Genomic DNA, 18,670 nt, shown 5'->3' on the forward strand with positions numbered 1-18,670 from the left:
AACCCTCCAGCAATATGAAAGCACAACGAAACAAATGGCCCTCAGTCCCCAGCAGCTTTCACTCTCCCTCTTACGGCAGCGAGAGGATAAGAGTGGAAGCAGAGGGTGCTAAGAATCTCTGGGTACGACCAGGCTGCCATGCACGGAAACTGAACTTGGCCTGTTATAACATAAGAACACTCATCGGTGAAGACAGGATATTAGAACTGGAAAAGGAATTAGAAAATGTGAATTGGAATATCATCGGTTTGGCTGAAACAAGAAGAAGAAATGAATCACTTATAAGTTTATCAAGTGGAAATCTGCTGTACACCAATGGAAACAGTGAAAGGAGTGAAGGTGGAGTTGGGTTTCTTGTCCATAAAGATCTTAAAAACAACATTTTGGAATTCAAAAGTACATCACCAAGGGTGTCAAGACTAATACTCAAGATTTCTAAGAGGTACAAGCTAAAGATTATAACGATTTATGCACCAACATCGAGCCATGATGATGAAGAGGTTGAAGAAATGTACACTGAAATTGAGAGTCTTCTAGATGAGCAGAAAACCCACTACACTATTATTATGGGGGACTTCAATGCTAAGGTTTGAAAAAGACAAAACAGCGCAGAAAGGGGAACTATAGGAAATTTTGGAATTGGTGAAAGAAAGAGGTGAAAGACTTGTGGAATTTGCAGAATCTCAAGGACTGTCAGTAATGAACACTTTTTTCAAGAAAAGGGTGAACAGAAAGTGGACATGGAAGAGTCCAAATAGATTAACTACTAATGAAATCGACTTCATCCTCACTAACAGAAGATATATTGTGAATGATGTTACCGTCCTGAATAAGGTAAATGTTGGAAGTGATCACAGAATGGTAAGATGTACACTTGATATAGATGTAGGAAAGGAAAGGAAAAAACTGACTCGAGTAAATAATATCTTTGAGTAAATAAAGTCTTTGAGATAACAGAAGAGGAGAAAAAGAGTACTGGAACTTAATAACAAGTATGAGCTTCTGCAGACTGCTGAGGACCAAGATATCGACGAGGAATATTACAACTTTTTGAAAGTGATAAAGCCCAAGAAACCTATAGGGAAAAAGAAATCCAAAGAAGAAAAAATTAGTCAAGAAACACTTGTCATGATGAACCGAAGACGACAAATGAAAAGCAAGAAAAACACTGACAGGGAGAAAATTGAGTATACTGAGTTATGCAAAGCCATTAGAAAGAGACTCAGAGAGGACATAAGAAGATTTAACACAAGAAAAGTAGAACAAGCATTAAGGGAAAACAAAGGATTTAAATCAGCAGCCATGAGCAGTAATACAGAAAGACAAATGATACTGAAACCGAAGAATAGCGATGGTGTACTTATAAACAGCAGAGAAGGCATAATTCAAATCGCAGAAGACTACTATAGAGAATTATACAAGGAGCAGGGGAATGATGCCAGCAGTGGGGAAGATGGATGGCAAAGTAGCAACACATACGACATACCCAATATTCTTCCTGATGAGGTAGAACATGCATTGAAGAAAATGAAGAATCAGAAAGCCCCGGGGGAAGATGAAGTTACTGTAGAGTTGTTAAAATTGGGAGGAAGAGACATAACACAAAAACTGGCAAGACTCTTCACAAAATGCATTAGAAAAGGTGTGACGCCTAAGCAGTGGAATAATGCAATCATAGTTTTGCTGCATAAGAAAGGAGATAAATCAGAAATTGGAAATTATAGACCAATTAGCTTGTTATCCCACATCTACAAGTTGTTCACAAGGGTCATTACTAACAGATTAGAAAGAGTACTTGATGAGAATCAACCGAAAGAGCAAGCTGGCTTTAGGACAGGATTCTCAACTATGGATCACCTTCACGTAATATCACAGCTAATGGAGAAAGCAAATGAATATAAAACACCATTATGCCTGGCATTTGTGGATTATGAAAAGGCATTTGACTCCGTACAGCATAAGGCAATGTTTCGGGCACTGGAAAGACAAGGCATTGATACCCCATATATTATGATTTTGAAGAAAATATACGAGAGTGCTACCTCCTTTATTAGACTAGACAAAGATAGTAGGAAATTTAAAATTGAGAAAGGAGTTCGACAAGGAGACACAATATCTCCGAAGCTGTTTACTGCTGCCCTTGAGGAAGCTTTCAGAAAATTAGACTGGTCGCAGAAAGGAGTCAATGTGAACGGAGAGTACCTAAACCATTTACGATTTGCAGATGAGATTGTGGTCATAAGCCATGATCCCAAAGAAATAGAGGAAAATCTTAATCAGTTATGCACAGCTAGTAAGGATTTTGGACTAAAGATGAATATGGCTAAAACAAAAGTAATGATGAACAAGTATGCCACAGAAAGGGAAATAATGATTGAAGAAGCAGTAATTGAAAAGGTGGAGTCATATACTTATCTGGGACAAGTTATTAGCTGTAATAATGATAAATGGCTGGAAGTCAAGAGAAGAATAAATTTTGGATGGATAGCATTCAGGAAATATAATCACATACTGAGGAGCAATATCCCAGTTTGTCTGAAACGTAAAATAATGAACCAATGTATACTCCCCACCATGACTTATGGAAGTGAAACTTGGGCACTCGCCAAAAGAATGGAAGAGAAGCTGAGAACTACACAGCGAAGAATGGAACGAATCATATTGGGAATCAGACTGTTAGATAAGAAGAGAAACACATGGATTAGGCAACAAACTCAAGTAAAGGACATTCTTATCAAAACTAAAGAACTAAAATGGTCTTGGGCAGGACACATAGCTCGAAGACATGATGACAGATGGACTAAGAAAATAACAGAATGGTATCCAAGAGGAGCTAGAAGAAAACCTGGAAGACAAAGGTGGAGATGGATAGATGAAATTCATGAGTTTGTGGGTAGTAAATGGATGTCCAGTGCTCAAAACAGAAGGAGCTGGAAAGCTGCTGGAGAGGCCTTCATCCTGCAGTGGATTGAAAATGGCTGATGATGATGATGATGATATTACTTTACAAGGTAAAGTCAAATCATTACCACGTTTTCAGTCATTAGAAGTGTGTAGATGTTTTTAGGATAAATTCCAATTAAATAGCCTCCCCAGTCCTCCTGAGCTGCTAGAGAGATACAGGTTTCAACTGTCTCCCAAGAGGGGGGGGTATCTTCATTTACTTTCCTTTTTTCTGGTTATGGTATTCATACGTTTCTTGTGGCTTCCCAATTCACTCACCCAAACCATGTAATTAAAAAAGAATATGGCTTCAACAGCCTTTGAAAAAAAAATTACCGTTATTTATGTCTGATCTGTATATTAAGTTTTACAACTCTTGACCAATCCATGGAACTAGTGTAGCTTTAACAACTTTCAATAAAAGAAATATAATGTGAGAACAAATGCATCAACCAGCCAGCATCCATTAAGGTTGTTGTTGTTATTTGGTTTTTAGGAGCATTAGCAACTAAGGCCATATTGCTCCGGGAATATGTGGTGGTCATTCCCTGACCTTTCCGCATCCTCCGTATTTGGTGGTGACGGGCTCGAACCCCAGTCTAATCAAGAAGCGTGGGCTACGCACTGCTGCTCCTTCCCACCTGGCTACGGAGGCACCGATCCATTAAGGATTCAATTCCAAATTCACTAACCTAAATTTTATTTCTCATTTATTCTTTTTACTTCTGGTCCTGCCGACCAGGCTAGCCAATTGGGTAAAGTGCCTGCCCGGCAACCCAAAGGTCGTGGGTTCGAATCCCACCTCGGGCTTGGATCAGAGTAGTGTAAAAACCTTGGGAGATGCATTATGGCCACAAAAGCCAATGCGCCAACAACTAACAAAAGAAAAAAAAAAAAAAAGAAAGAACTTCTGGTCCTCAGAACAACTTGCCTCTATATACATTTCCTGAAAATTACAGACTACAGAACTGAAAGTAAAGCGTGAACAAGATTCCTCTTGTTTCTGAATCTTTAGCTTGTCCACAACACTTTGTTACATCCTCTTAAAAAAGTACAACTTGCACTGAAAATTGAAGGTAGATTAAACAACAGTGCACTCTACAAAGAATAATGGTCTGTTTATACTTCAGTACAACCACTAGGACAGAGGAGTTTTCAATTAATCATTCCGACAAAGAACACAATCTATACCTATATTCAGGAGACCTGCTTGGAATCACGGTCCACTCACATGCTTGACCACTTGGCTACACAGGGTCTCACACTGCACACTTGAGTTGAGTAAATTTGCCATTTACAGCACAGTACGTCAAAATTTTGCATTTCTGGTCTAGCTTTGTCATACACTGATTTACACAGAGCAAATTCTCACACAGAATTCAGTGAACTGTCACATCACCAAATGTCTTTCATGCACTGAACTGATCAATCCAAACAATTTTTACAGCAATTAGATAATGGCAAAAATGACAATTATTTTGAATTTCAGGCCGATAGTAAAATTATAAACAGCATATTAAAAAATAAATAAAAGGAAAATCAAGAGATGGAGCCATTCAAACCAATCTGGTGAAATGAGGATGCTGTTTTATGTTTTAATACATATACTGAATGGGCAATGGAAAATGATGTACCAGCTCACCAGATCCAAAAGTAAAAAAGGCAAAAATCTGTGGTTTCTTTAGTAAAAAGTGAATACTACATTGTGTAATACCATCTGAATAATAAATACATACATAAATTGATAATTTATGTACACAAAATGTTTTCATTTTATAATGCAGCTAACATTAACCTTCAAACCTTCTCTTGCATTCATTAGTTTGGATTACTGATTGCATTCTATGTTTCTTTAATGAAAAAATATTTATTAACAAAAGAAACAGATACCTGCCACATATACATGTATAGGCCACATGCCGAGCACCACCCGTATAATAGCAAAAATGTCGGAAAATACTGAAACGAACAAACAAAAATACAAATTATTTGTGTACACAGACAATTTATACAAAATAAACAACTTAATTGAATGTAATTTGTTAACTGAAAAGGCTACAGCATAATAATTCATTTACTTAAAATATTTAAGCTAAAGTTTTATTATACAGTGAAACTTCTCTAAAGCAGACACCACTGGATTAGGAGAAAGTGTCTACCATACAAAGATGTCTGTTTTTGTAGTAATGATGGGCATAATCGAAAAGAATTATAAGTTACTGAAATTATTATTATAAAAACAACAGGGATTACCTTTATTTTTGATGTAGGATGCTTCTTTTCCAACCAACTCTCCTAGTCCAACGTGCTAACAATTCTTTGTGAAGGCGATATAAATTTTACAAAAAATGTGAAACATCTTCCCCACTGTCAGAACAATAGTGTTCAGACCCCTTGGTCTCAATATTGAACGCTCAACCCAACTTCTGTCTTCAAACATCATACCCCTGTCTGCAAGGAAACCATTACGTAGATTGACATTAAAATTTTAAAGGTCTAAAAAGCTTAATAAATATGGAGCAATTATTTTCTTCGTTCCTGTAGGTTGATATTAAATGAAGAGAATGAATGAAGGAATGAAGAGAATAATCACCATGTATTCATTAAGTTTTTAGACCCCTAAATTTTAATTTTAATATCAACCAACAGGAATGAAGAAAATAATCACTCCATATTTATTAATCTTTTTAGACCTTTAAAATTTTAATGTCAATCTACGTAATGGTTTCCTTGCAGACAGGGGTATGATGTTTGAAAACAGAAGTTGGGTTGAGCGCTCAATATTGAGACCAAGGGGGTCTGAACACTACTGTTCTGACAGTGGGGAAGATGTTTCACATTTTTTTGTAAAATTTATATCGCCTTCACAAAGAATTGTTAGTGCGTTGGACTAGGAGTTGGTTGGAAAAGAAGCATCCTATATCAAAAATAAAGGTAATCCTTGTTGTTTTCATAATATAATAGAATACAGGAATTATTGAGCACTTAATAGCTCTCTATTATCAAATCTATGAAATTAGTATTGCAGTTACTAATCGAATGATTAGTAACTGAGATACTAATTTCAAACACTGAATAATAATCAAATTAATTATCATAATCATATGATTTTCAATAATTGAATAAAGTGTCATAATCATATGTCATACTAATTTCAATAACTGAATAATAATCATTTTCCATAATCAAATTAATTATCATAATCATATGATTTTCTATAATTTAATGAAATGTCAGCGAAAGTAAAGAAAGCCAACACGAGAATCACGGCAAACTATGGGAAACTTACTGGACAAACTGGTTTGCCGTCACCGCAGTTTCTTCCTGCATTCGCGGAAACAGATGGTGCATGTTACTGGTATTTCATGTTACTGGTATTTCAGCAGTAGAAGTTGAGAATGATATACTGATTGACACATAGGCGTGACAGACGATAACATTGATCAAATTGTAGAAGGATACTTAAATGATTTTGTAATAACTTTGTAATAACTTTTGTAATAACAAAGTGGAGGAGAAATTGTTGAAGTTAAACATAAGAAAAGCACCTGGGGTGGATGGGATCTATCCAGTTATATTAAAGGAGGCGGCAAAGCAACAAAGCAAACCCTTAGCCATAATTATGAGAGCATCCTTGGACTCAGGGGAGGTTCCCACGGACTGGAGATGTGCAAATGTATCCCCAATTCACAAAGGGGTATCGAAAGGTGACACGAGTAATTACAGACCAGTTAGTTTAACTTCTGTTCCGGGTAAAATAATGGAGTCACTGGTTAAAGATGCATTGCAGGATCATCTAGACAAGACTGCAGCAATAATTCAGACACAGCATGGGTTTGTTAAGGGAAAGTCTTGTCTGGCAAATTTGATAGGATATTATGATGTGGTTACAAAGGAACTGGATGCAAAAAATAATTTTGATATCATATATTTGGATTTCAGGAAAGCTTTTGACACTGTTGCGCATGAAAGACTATTGTAAAAATTGGAGCAGAATGGTATTAAGGGTAAGTTGCTACAATGGATAAAAGGATGGTTAAGTGGGAGAAGACAGAGGGTGGTAATCAATAGGTGCTGCTCTTCGGGGACTAATGTTATTAGTGGAGTCCCACAGGGTTCGGTGTTGGGGCCACTGTTGTTTTGTATATTTATCAATGATATTGATGAAGGTATATCAGGCTTAATGTCGAAGTTTGCAGATGATACAAAGGTTGGCAGGGTTGTTAATGACAGTAATGGCAGTGTGCTACTGCAACAGGATCTAGATAATTTGGGCAGATGGGCTAAGAAGTGGCAACTGAAGTTTAACCTTGACAAATGCAAAGTACTGCATATGGGTAGAAGTAACGCCAGAGAAACGAACCAACTGTGTGGTACTACACTTAAGGTGGTAGAAAATGGAAAAGACCTGGGAGTAATTGTGCAGGCAGATATGAAGTTTTCGAGGCAATGCAGACAGGCTGCCAGGGCAGGTCATGGGGTTTTGTCAATGATATATAGGAATTTTGCTAGCAGGGAAAAGGAGGTGATTGTCCCTCTGTATAAGGCAATGGTCAGGCCACGCCTTGAGTACTGCGTACAGGTCTGGAGGCCTCATTTTAGGAAGGATGTAGATTTGCTTGAGCGTGTACACAGAAGAGCAACACGATTGGTGAGGGGAATGAAGGGATCCTCTTACAAGAGAGGCTTAAGTTCTGCAAATTGAAGTGGCTGGAGACTAGGCACCTGCGTGGTGATCTGATTGAGGTGTATAAGGCCTTGAATGGGTTGAGCACGCTGAATTCTGATGGGATCCTTCCACTTGTTTAGATTACAAACCTAAGAGGGCATGAATTCAAATTGAGGAAAGACAGTTGTAGAATAGATGTGCTGAAATTTGCCTTTAGCCAGCGGGTGGTTAATTGCTGGAACAAACTTCCATCTGTCGTTGTGGAAGTTGATAGGTTAAATAAATTTAAGGAGGAACTGGACAGGCATTTGGAGGGAATGGTGTGATTTTTTTTTTTTTTTTTTTGGCTGATGCTGCATAAGCTCATACACATGCTTTCTTGCATCACATGCCACTACTACTACTACTACATCATAGAGTTCAGTGATTCATTGACGTTATGATACGTATATATAAAGAATCTTTCTTTCTTTTCCTGTTATTTCCTAACCTAACTTTTAAAGTTAGGTAGAGAAACCTTTTCCTATTATTTCCTAACCTGACATTTAAAGTTAGGTTATGAAATATAACGAAAAATAAAGAAACCTTTTCTTTTTTTCCTAACCTATCCTTTAAGGTTAGGTTAGGAAACCTAACATTAAAAGCATAGAAAGAGATCAGTAATAGGGTTTTTTTAATAGCGAAAACACTCATGAACTCCAATAATCTGCTTGAGAAAATGAGAAAAACTAATCATTACATCGTCTGTCATGCCTACATGTCAATCAATATATTGTTCTCCACTTCTACTGCCACTACCAATAACACGCACCATCTGGTTACTGAGAATGTAGGGAGAAACTGCGGTAGTGGTAAACCCACTTGTCCAGTAAGCTTGCCGAAGTTTGCTCTGGTTCTCGTGTTGACTTTCTTTACCTTGGCCAAAATGTCATAGCTGAACAATTTTCTATAACCAAATTATGCAAGTATAATTGAAATAATTGAATGATTTGGTATAATTAAAATAATCAATTATGACCTCTAGATTATGCTAAACACTACTTAGCAGAGATTGTGACCAGTTTGAATAATTTGAAAAATGAAATTCACTGTAACTGATTGCTTACTCAGAGATTTTAATTGATTATCTTTAATTAGTTATTAATTAACTTTTAGTAAATAACATAACTTTTGGTAAATACATAATTAACTTTTAGTAAAAATGAATATAAATTACTTTGTTCAGAGCATTTCATTTTCATTATGGATAATTAGATTACTTACTAGTTATAGTCTATTCACTGTTTTAGCTCACACAGAATTCTTTAATATAAAATGTTATATATAACAATGCTAGGTAGGATAAAAAAAAAAACAGCAGTGTAGCAAGTCTGTATATGAGGTCAAGTCCCTCCCTTTTTAAATTTTTTCATGTGACTGTGCTGCAGCAAAAAATATTTTCCAAGAAATCAACACAATAAATGTAAAATGTTGGAAAATTCTGACCAGTATTCCAGAAGGATGGGGGAGGGGGGAGATCAACATACATGAACAAACTTCAGTAAAACATTCATATGTAGCTAAATTAAACAACCATTATTGCTCAATGGTGAGAAATGGCGTTATGTAAATATGGTGCGTGTGCGTGTGTGTGTGTGTGTGCGTGTGCGTGTGTGCGTGTGTGCATGTGTGTATGTGTGTGCGTGTGTGTATGTGTGTGCGTGTGTGTATGTGTGTGCGTGTGTGTATGTGTGTGCGTGTGTGTGTGTGTGTAAACAAGCAAAAACTGTCATCATCCCTCAGTCTAAAAACTGGATGATAATACTGTTTACTAATACAGTTATGTTTATCAAGTGGAAATCTGCTGTACACCAATGGAAACAGTGAAAGGAGCAAAGGTGGAGTTGGCTTTCTGGTCCATAAAGATATAAAAAACAACATTTTGGAATTCAAAAGTACATCACCCAGGATGTCAAGACTAATACTCAGAATTTCTAAGAGGTACTAGCTAAAGGTTCTCTTCACAAAATGATTTATGCACCAACATCGAGCCATGATGATGAAGAGGTTGAAGAAATGTACACTGAAATTGAGTCTTCTAGACAAGCAGAAAACACACTATACTATCATTATGGGGACTTCAATGCTAAGGTTGGAAAAAGACAAAACAGTACAGAAAAGGGAACTATAGGAAATTTTGGAATTGGTGAAAGAAATGAAAGAGGTGAAAGACTTGTGAAATTTGGAGAATCTCAAGAAATGTCAGTAATGAACACTTTTTTCAGGAAAAGGGTACAGAAACTGGACATGGAACAGTCCAAATGGATTAACAACTAATGAAATCAACTTCATCATCACTAACAGAAGATATATCGTGAATGATGTTACTGTCCTGAATAAGGTAAATGTTGGAAGTGATCACAGAATGGTAAGATGCACACTTGATATATATGTAGGATAAGAAAGGAAAAAACTGACTCGAGTAAATAATATGAAGGTCTTTGAGATAACAGAGAAGAGAAAAAGCAGTATGTACTGGAACTGAAGAACAAGTTTGAGCTTCTGCAGACTGCTCCGGACCAAGATATCGACGAGGAATACTACAACTTTCTGAAAGTGATAAAGCCTAAGAAACCTAAAGGGAAAAAGAAATCCAAAGAAGAAAAAAATTAGTCAAGAAACACTTGTCATGATGAACTGAAAACAACAAATGAAGAGCAAGATAAACACTGACAAGGAGAAAATTGAATATACTGAGTTATGCAAAGCCATTAGAAAGAGACTCAGAGAGGACATAAGAAGATTTAAATCAAGAAAAGTAGAACAAGTATTAAGGGAAAACAAAGGACTTAAATCAGCAGTAATACAGAAAGACAAATGATACTGTAACTGAAGAATAGTGTTGTACTTATAAATAGCAGAGAAGGCATAATTCAAATAGCAGAAGACTACTATAGAGAATTATACAAGGAGTGAGAGAATGATGCCAGCAGTGGGGAAGATGGATCGCAAATTAGTAACACATACGACATACCCGATATTCTTCCTGATGAGGTCGAACATGCACTGAAGAAAATGAAGAATCAGAAAGCCCCAGGGGAAGATGAAGTTACTGTAGAGTTGTTAAAATTGGGAGGAAGAGACATAACACAAAAACTGACAAGACTCTTCACAAAATGCGGAGTGGAATAATGCTGCAAGGAGTGGAATAATGCTGCAATCATAGTTTTTCTGCATAAGAAAGGAGATAAATCAGAAATAGGAAATTATAGACCAATTAGCTTGTTATCCCACATCTACAAGTTGTTCACAAGGGTCATTACTAACAGATTAGAAAGAATACTTGATGAGAATCAACTGAAAGAGCAAGCTGGCTTTAAGACAGGATTCTCAACTATGGATCACCTTCAGGTAATGTCACAGCTAATGGAGAAGGCAAATGAATATAAAACACCATTATGCCTGTCATTTGTGGATTATGAAAAGGCATTTGACTCCATACAGCATAAGGCAATGTTTCGGGCACTGGAAAGACAAGGCATAGATATCCCATATATTATGACTTCGAAGAAAACATATGACAACACTACCTCCTTTATTAGACTAGACAAAGACAGTAGGAAATTTAAAATTGAGAAAGGAGTTCGACAAGGAGACACAATATCTCCGAAGTTGTTTACTACTGCCCTTGAGAAAGCTTTCAGAAGATTAGACTGGTCGCAGAAAGGAGTCAATGTGAACGGAGAGTACCTAAACCATTTATGATTTGCAGATGACATTGTGTTCATAAGCCATGATCCCAAAGAATTAGAGGAAAATCTTAATCAGTTGTGCACAGTTAGTAAGGATTTTGGACTAAAGATGAATATGGCTAAAACAAAAGTAATGATGAACAAGTATGCCACAGAAAGTGACATAATGATTCAAGGAGCAGTAATTGAACAGGTGCAGTCATATACTTATCTGGGACAAGTTATTAGCTGTAATAATCATAAATGGTTGGAAGTCAAGAGAAGAATAAATTTTGGATGGATAGCATTCAGGAAATATAATCACATACTGAGGAGCAATATCCCAGTTTGTCTAAAACGTAAAATAATGAACCAATGTATCTCCCCACCATGACTTATGGAAGTGAAACTTGGGCACTTACCAAAAGAATGGAAGAGAAGCTGAGAACTACACAGTGAAGAATGGAACGAATTATATTGGGAATCAGACTGTTAGATAAGAAGAGAAACATATGGATTAAGCAGCAAACTCAAATAAAGGACATTCAAAAAGAAAGAACTAAAATGGTCTTGGCCAGGACACAGCTCAAAGACATGATGACAGATGGACTAAGAAAATAACAGATGGTACCGAAGAGGAGCCAGAAGAAACCTGGAAGACAACAGCGGAGATGGATAGATTAAATTCATGAGTTTGTGGGTAGTAAATGGATGGCCATTGCACAAAACAGAAGGAACTGGAAAGTTGCTGGAGAGGCCTTCATCCTGCAGTGGATTGAAAATGGCTGATGATGATGATACAGTTATGAAAGTAATGTCATGCACCACAATGTTTTGTAGTGCATGATGAATGGTGCATCACCATGGGCTACTGGTCAAAATTATCTCAGCAATCTGCTGATAGTGTTAATTTTTGATGTGAAAACATCCTTGGGGCACTGCAACCAAGTAAATTTAGAGGCCAATAGGTAAATTTAGAGGCCAATCAAAACTGGGTGATATCTTTACTGTGTTCCTTGAAAGCTTGTGCAAGGCTTGATGACATGGCACATTAATGTCTTGTAAAGTTCCATTTCTATCCAGGAAAAAATGCAACATGGCAGAGTGCACATGGTCTCCTAAGAGCTGCCAGTAAACCTCACCACTGAAACATTGGTCCATATGCACTAGTGGTTCTTGTTCTTCTCAGCAAAACATGTCCTATATTAAGCAACCACTACCTTCTGCCTGGATAGCAGCCACCATGCATGAGGGGTTATTAGGCTTGTGTTGCTTGCACCACAGACAAAGGTATCGATCGGCTTGTTGCACCAGGTATTTGGAAGCATCCAACCAGCACACTCATTTTCGGTCCTCCAGTGTGCAACTAGCACGTTGTTGACATCACAGCATTCGCTATCACCACTGATCATCGTCAATAACAAATGCTGTGTTGACATCACAGCATTCGCTATTGAAGATGATCAGTGGCAAGGAGAGGAAGTCTCTTGGGTCATCTGCTGTGAAACCCCATACATCTGATTATGCAGCACATCGTCATTTGGGATACTGTTTTTGCATTCCCCATATTGTATTGTAATGTCAACTGTTGCACAGTGACTTGCTGTTGGGCCCATACAATGTGCTGCACCCTTCACTTACCACAAACATCCACCTTGGGTAATCCTTTACAGTTCTGTCAGCAGGAGGTGTTTTGATCCATTCAACACCATTGTTTATATACCTTAACCACAGTGGGCTGTGAGCAACTGACAAGATATGCCATTTCTGAAATGGAAGCACCCAATGCACAAGCTTGAACAATCATGCCCTTTTGAAACTCAGTGATGTCTTTACTACCTCCCATAATTGGTACTTTATCACCTTGACATGCACAATCAGATGCAAATTACAAAGTAAAGGTAAAGAGAAGTCACCTTAACTTTAATTGGATTACACTAATAAGTTACATGTTTCTAGAAATTTCTGTTGTCGATTCCAGTTTTTAATTTATCTTCATGGTGTCAACTGTAAAGTTCAAAAGCCATTTTCAAAATACCCTCTTTTTAATTTAATCTGTGTAAAAAAATATTTATTTTGCTCACAAAAATTTTATTTTCATTTTCATTTATTTTGGCAACAAATTTTATTCTCATTTTCATTTATGTTTATATTTTTTACCCTTCGCTTATTAGTTTATGTCAGAAATGAAGACTCTTGTTGCTAATTTGCTTGCAATCCTGGCCATTGAACCTGGCGAGAGGCCAGTTTTGTAAGTTGTGGCAACATCCTTACCTTGTCAATTATATTTGTGTCAAAATCCTTACTTTGTCAATTATGATTGAGGTGTATAAGGCCTTGAGTGGATTGGATTGATGGGATTCTTCCACTTGCTCAGATTACAAACCTGAGGGGGCATTGATTCAAACTGAGGAAAGACACTTGTAGAATAAATGTGCGGAAGTTTGACTTTAGCCAGCGGGTACTTGATTGCTGGAACAAACTTCCATCTGTTGTTGTGGAAGTTGATAGCTTAAATAAATTCAAGGCAGAACTAGACAAACATTTGGAATGAATGGATCAGTGAAATGGCAAGGTTTTTTTTTTTTTTGGATGATGCTGTATAAGCTTCCTTTCTTGCTTCATGTGCCTCTACTAATGCTAATAGCAGTGTTTAAGTGATGTGACAGTTGTCATACTGAGCTTTAGCCATCCACTAATAAACTTGCAAAGTCCAGGAAGATAAGCAAGGGTTCAGTGCTAGCAAGAGTTGATTGTGATATTTTCATAAGAAGCATGGTATCATCAACAAATAATCATATGGTAAATCTTTGATTGCTGCTAGTGTAGGGACACTTAAAAACCAACTGAATGAGATAAAAAAAAAAACTCAGATCCACTTGGTCCAGGTATATTAATACTGATGAGTAGTGGTGTAACTAGGGTTAATGGCACCCAGGACAAATAAAAATATCATTCCCCTTGAAAAATGCAAAAATTAAAATTTTTGCATTTTTTAACCATAAAAATGACACCCAGGGCACGTGCCTCATCCTAGTTACGCCACTACTGATGAGAGCTTTTTTTGGCTTTTGTTGCCTGAAAACTGGGAGGCCTTAAGAATGAGATCCCTACTTTAGGAAGAAAGCTCAGCAAGATGAGAATCTCTGCCATGCTTTGTGTTAATGCTGATGGTAAACATCAATTGAAATATGTCGATTCAATTCGACCCTGGAAATATTGTGCAAGGCTCAAGGGGTAGAATTTTTTTCAGCCTGGTCTGTACTTGTTAACAGGAGAGACTGTTTCTACAGGGAGATACACTTAAATAGAAAGGGTGCAAGAATGTTTGCTGATGCTATCGAGGCAGTGCTAGGTGGGTCGGAAAACTGCTAGATTGGGGGGATACAAGGACTAATAGATTAACAGTAGCCACTGGCAGAGGTGAAAGTGATTCTTGCACTGCTTCTATTGGAATGAGCCACAGTCTGGAAAATAAGATGCAGGATATTTCAGAGACTGCTGGGAATCATTGGGGTACAAGTAAACACATGAGTTGTGTAAGGGTAGCTAAGAAAAAGAACAGGTGCATGTATACTTGCGTGTACACCAATGCTAGGAGTTTAGTAAATAAATTTGATGAATTTGAGGTATTGCTCAAAACATCAAAGGCATATACTGTGGGGATTTCAGAGACGTGGTGTCACACAGATATAAGGAATGCAGAACTGGAATTTGGGGAGTACAATGTCTACAGAAAGGATAGACAGGATAGGAAGGGAGGAGTGGTTATGCTATTAGTTAAGAAATACATAAAATCCAAGGAAATGAAGCCAGTCGACATCGCTGAACAGTGCAGTGTCGAGTCAGTTTGGTGTGACATAAGCATTGGGAGATCAAAATTGAGAGTAGGAATGTGCTATAGGCCTAATGACTCTGATGAGTATAATAACAAACTGTACAGGGAAATAGAATGGGCCAGTAAATCAGAGAGTCTTATAATGGGGGACTTTAATTTTCCCAGATATTGACTGGAATTTGGGGGCTGGTCACTCACACACTAGCAAGGCTTTTGTGCATTTATTGGATGATTGTTTTCTACATCAGCATGTTCGGGAGGCAACTAGAAGGAGTAATACTCTTGATTTGATTACACAGTAGTGATTCTTCATTCATTAAGAATCTGCAGGTAAATGAACCACTAGGTGGCAGTGATCACAGTGTGCTGAAGTGGGATTTACTCAAAGAGGTAACTACCATTAGGGGTAAAGGGAAGGGTTATTGCTTTCGTAAAGGCGACTACGATGGACTGAGACAGTATTTAAATTCTATATGGTGGGACCAACTGATGATGTTACCAACAGCAAATTCAAAATGGGAAGCATTCAAAGAACTTATCTTGGAAGCTACTAGGCTTTACATACCAACTAAGAAATATTGTTCAAGGTTTAGGCCTAAGTGGATGTCAGATGAACTAATGAGACATATGGCAGAGAAGAAAAATGCATGGGATACATACAAATTAACACGTGACACAGAAGCCTATGATAGATACAAGTTAATCTGTACAAAGGAGGTTAGGCAGGCAAAAGCAGATTACGAGAAATCTTTGGCAAAGGATGCAAAGAAAAACAGCAAAGAGTTCTTTACTTATGTAAACTCTAGAAGCAAGGGGATGAATCAGATTGGTCCACTTGATATCGATGGGTCAACTGTTGATGATCCTGCTCAGGTAGCTAACAAACTAAATGAATATTTTGCATCGACATTCACACACGAGGAGTTATTCAGCGAGGGGTATGCCAGAGGTGTATTCAACTCTGGCAGTAAGCTAGAGAATCTTGTAATAACTGAGAGTAAAGTGGAGGAGAAATTGTTGAAGATAAACACAAGAAAGGCACCTGGGGTGGATGCGATCTATCCAGTTATATTAAAGGAGGCAGCAAAGGAAGTAAGCAAACCCTTAGCCATAATTATGAGAGCTTCCTTGGACTCAGGAGAAGTACCCATGGACTGGAGATGTGCAAATGTGGCCCCAATTCACAAAGGAGGATCAAAGGGCGACACAAGTAATTATAGACCTGTTAGTTTAACTTCTGTTCCCGGAAAATTAATGGAGGCACTAGTTAAAGAAGCACTGCAGGATCATCTACACAAGACTTCAGTTATACCTTGGACACAGCATGGTTTTGTTAAGGGGAAGTCTTGCCTGACCAATTTGATTGGATACTATGATGCAGTCACAAAAGAACTGGATGCAGGGAATAACTTTGATATTATATACTTGGATCTTAGAAAGGCTTTTGATACTGTTGCACATGGAAGACTGCTGCACAAATTGGAGCAGTGTGGCATTGGAGGCAAATTGCTGCTATGGATAAAGGGGTGGTTGAGGGGGAGAAGACAGAGAGTGGTAATCAATGGACACTGCTCATCGTGGACTAATATTATTAGTGGTGTCCCTCAGGGTTCAGTATTGGGTCCATTATTGTTTTCTGTATTTATAAATGATATTGATGATGGTATATCAAGCTTAATGTCCAAGTTTGCAGACGATACGAAGGTTGGCAGGGTTGTCAAGGACACTACTGAGACTATGCTACTGCAACAGGATCTGGAAAGGTTGAGCAGATGGGCTGAGAGGTGGCAAATGAAGTTTAACATTGACAAATGTAAAGTACTACATATGGGAAACAGCAACCCCAGAGCAACGTATCAACTCTGTGGTACTACACTGACAGTGGTAGAAAATGAAAGGGACCTGGAGGTGGTTGTGCAGGCAGATATGAAGTTCTCTGAGCAGTGCAGACGGGCTGCAAGAGTAGCTCATGGTGTATTGTCAATGATATATAGGAATTTTTCTAGCAGGGATAAGAAGGTGATTATTCCCTTGTATAAGGCAATTGTCAGGCCACACCTAGAGTACTGTATACAGGTCTGGAGGCCTCATTTCAAGAAGGATGTAGAGATGCTGGAACAAGTACAGAGAAGGGCAACAAGATTAGTGAATGGAACAAAGGGGTGCTCTTACGAAGAAAGGCTTAAGTTTTGCAAATTACAGTGTCTGGAGACTAGGCACCAGCGAGGTGATCTGATAGAGGTGTATAAAGCCTTGAATGGTTTAAGCATGCTCAATGCTGATGGGATTCTTCCTCTTGCTCAGAATAATCACCTGAGAGGGCATAAATTCAAATTGAGGAAAGACAGATGTAGGATAGACGTGAGGAAATTTGCCTTTAGCCAGCGGGTGGTTGGTTGGTGGAACAGACTTTCATCCCTTGTCGTGGAAGTTGATAGCCTAAATAAGTTTAAGGCTCAGCTGGTCAGGTATTTAGAACAAACAGAGGGGTGAAGTGGTTATTTTATTTTTTTATTATTTTTTTATTTTTTTTTTTTGGCTGATGCTGCATAAGCTTGCTTTCTTGCATCAAATGCCTCTACTAATGCTAATATGTCGCACTTGGGAAGTCACAGTGACCACAAATGCACAAACTCTCGGTTAGGCATAATTCACATAGGAAGTTATCCCTAACTGCTCCAAAACATGTGATTCAGCATTATCAGATTGAAGTCCTCAAGATGTTCCTCCAAGATATTAAGACTTTATTAGCCATCAGCAATGCACCTTTGATAGAAGACTCCAAAGCCATGATAGAAAGATTACAGGCATGACATACAAAAGATTATACAGAAAAAAGTTCCTTGATGGAGTAATGGTGGTTTTGGAAGAACAGGGCAAAGTGGAGGAAGCCTGAAGACAAAGGACTGCAGAGCATCTATAGTTATAATCTGAAGTTTGTCATATTCAAATGGGATGCCTTTTGTAAGGAGATGACAATCTGCACCTTTTCAAATGGATGGATAAAATTCCTCTATGGCAGAGGTGGAGATTGACTTGAGGGGATTCAAGAACAATGATTATCAAAAGACATTCCTGTAGGCTGTTTAATCTAATCCCACTGATAATGACATCACTGAGTGGTTTAAAGCCATTGAGGGAGGTTAGGTTCTTGATACCAAATTCTCATTGAGGAAAGTATTACCCAAGTTGTTATTAATGGTACTGTTGAAGTGATGGTTAAAGAACAAAAACAGGAGAGTGCCTTCAAAGCCCATTGTGTTAAAGGGCAAAGAAAAAGACTTCAGTTCTGTAAATTGCAACATCTCTAAACTGTGAGGAGATTTTAAGAAATTAAATGGACTGAGTAAACTAAATACTGATGGCATCCTTATTCTTTCTCAGATAACACATATAAAAAGAAAAAAAATTATATTTAAAAAAGATGGTAAAAGATGTTGATTCCAGTAAGATTCTAAAGTGCAGCAAGCTTTCTGAAAATCATTTCATCAGCAGCCAAAAGAATTCTAC

General features: G+C 37.7%; 1 protein-coding gene across 1 annotated transcript in view; it reads right to left on the reverse strand.

The window, feature by feature from the left end:
• Positions 1-18,670, reverse strand: part of Dip-C (dipeptidase C) — a 185,795-nt gene that overhangs the window by 67,992 nt on the left and 99,133 nt on the right. Inside the window, exon 10 of the mRNA XM_090368947.1 lies at positions 4,834-4,902. Coding sequence (XP_090225073.1) covers positions 4,834-4,902 — 69 coding nt within the window. The remainder of the gene's footprint in view (positions 1-4,833; positions 4,903-18,670) is intronic.

The sequence above is a fragment of the Mastigoproctus giganteus genome, chromosome 2, assembly GCF_048544385.1.
Source record: "Mastigoproctus giganteus isolate SK-2022 chromosome 2, ASM4854438v1, whole genome shotgun sequence".
Lineage (NCBI taxonomy): Eukaryota > Metazoa > Arthropoda > Arachnida > Uropygi > Thelyphonidae > Mastigoproctus > Mastigoproctus giganteus.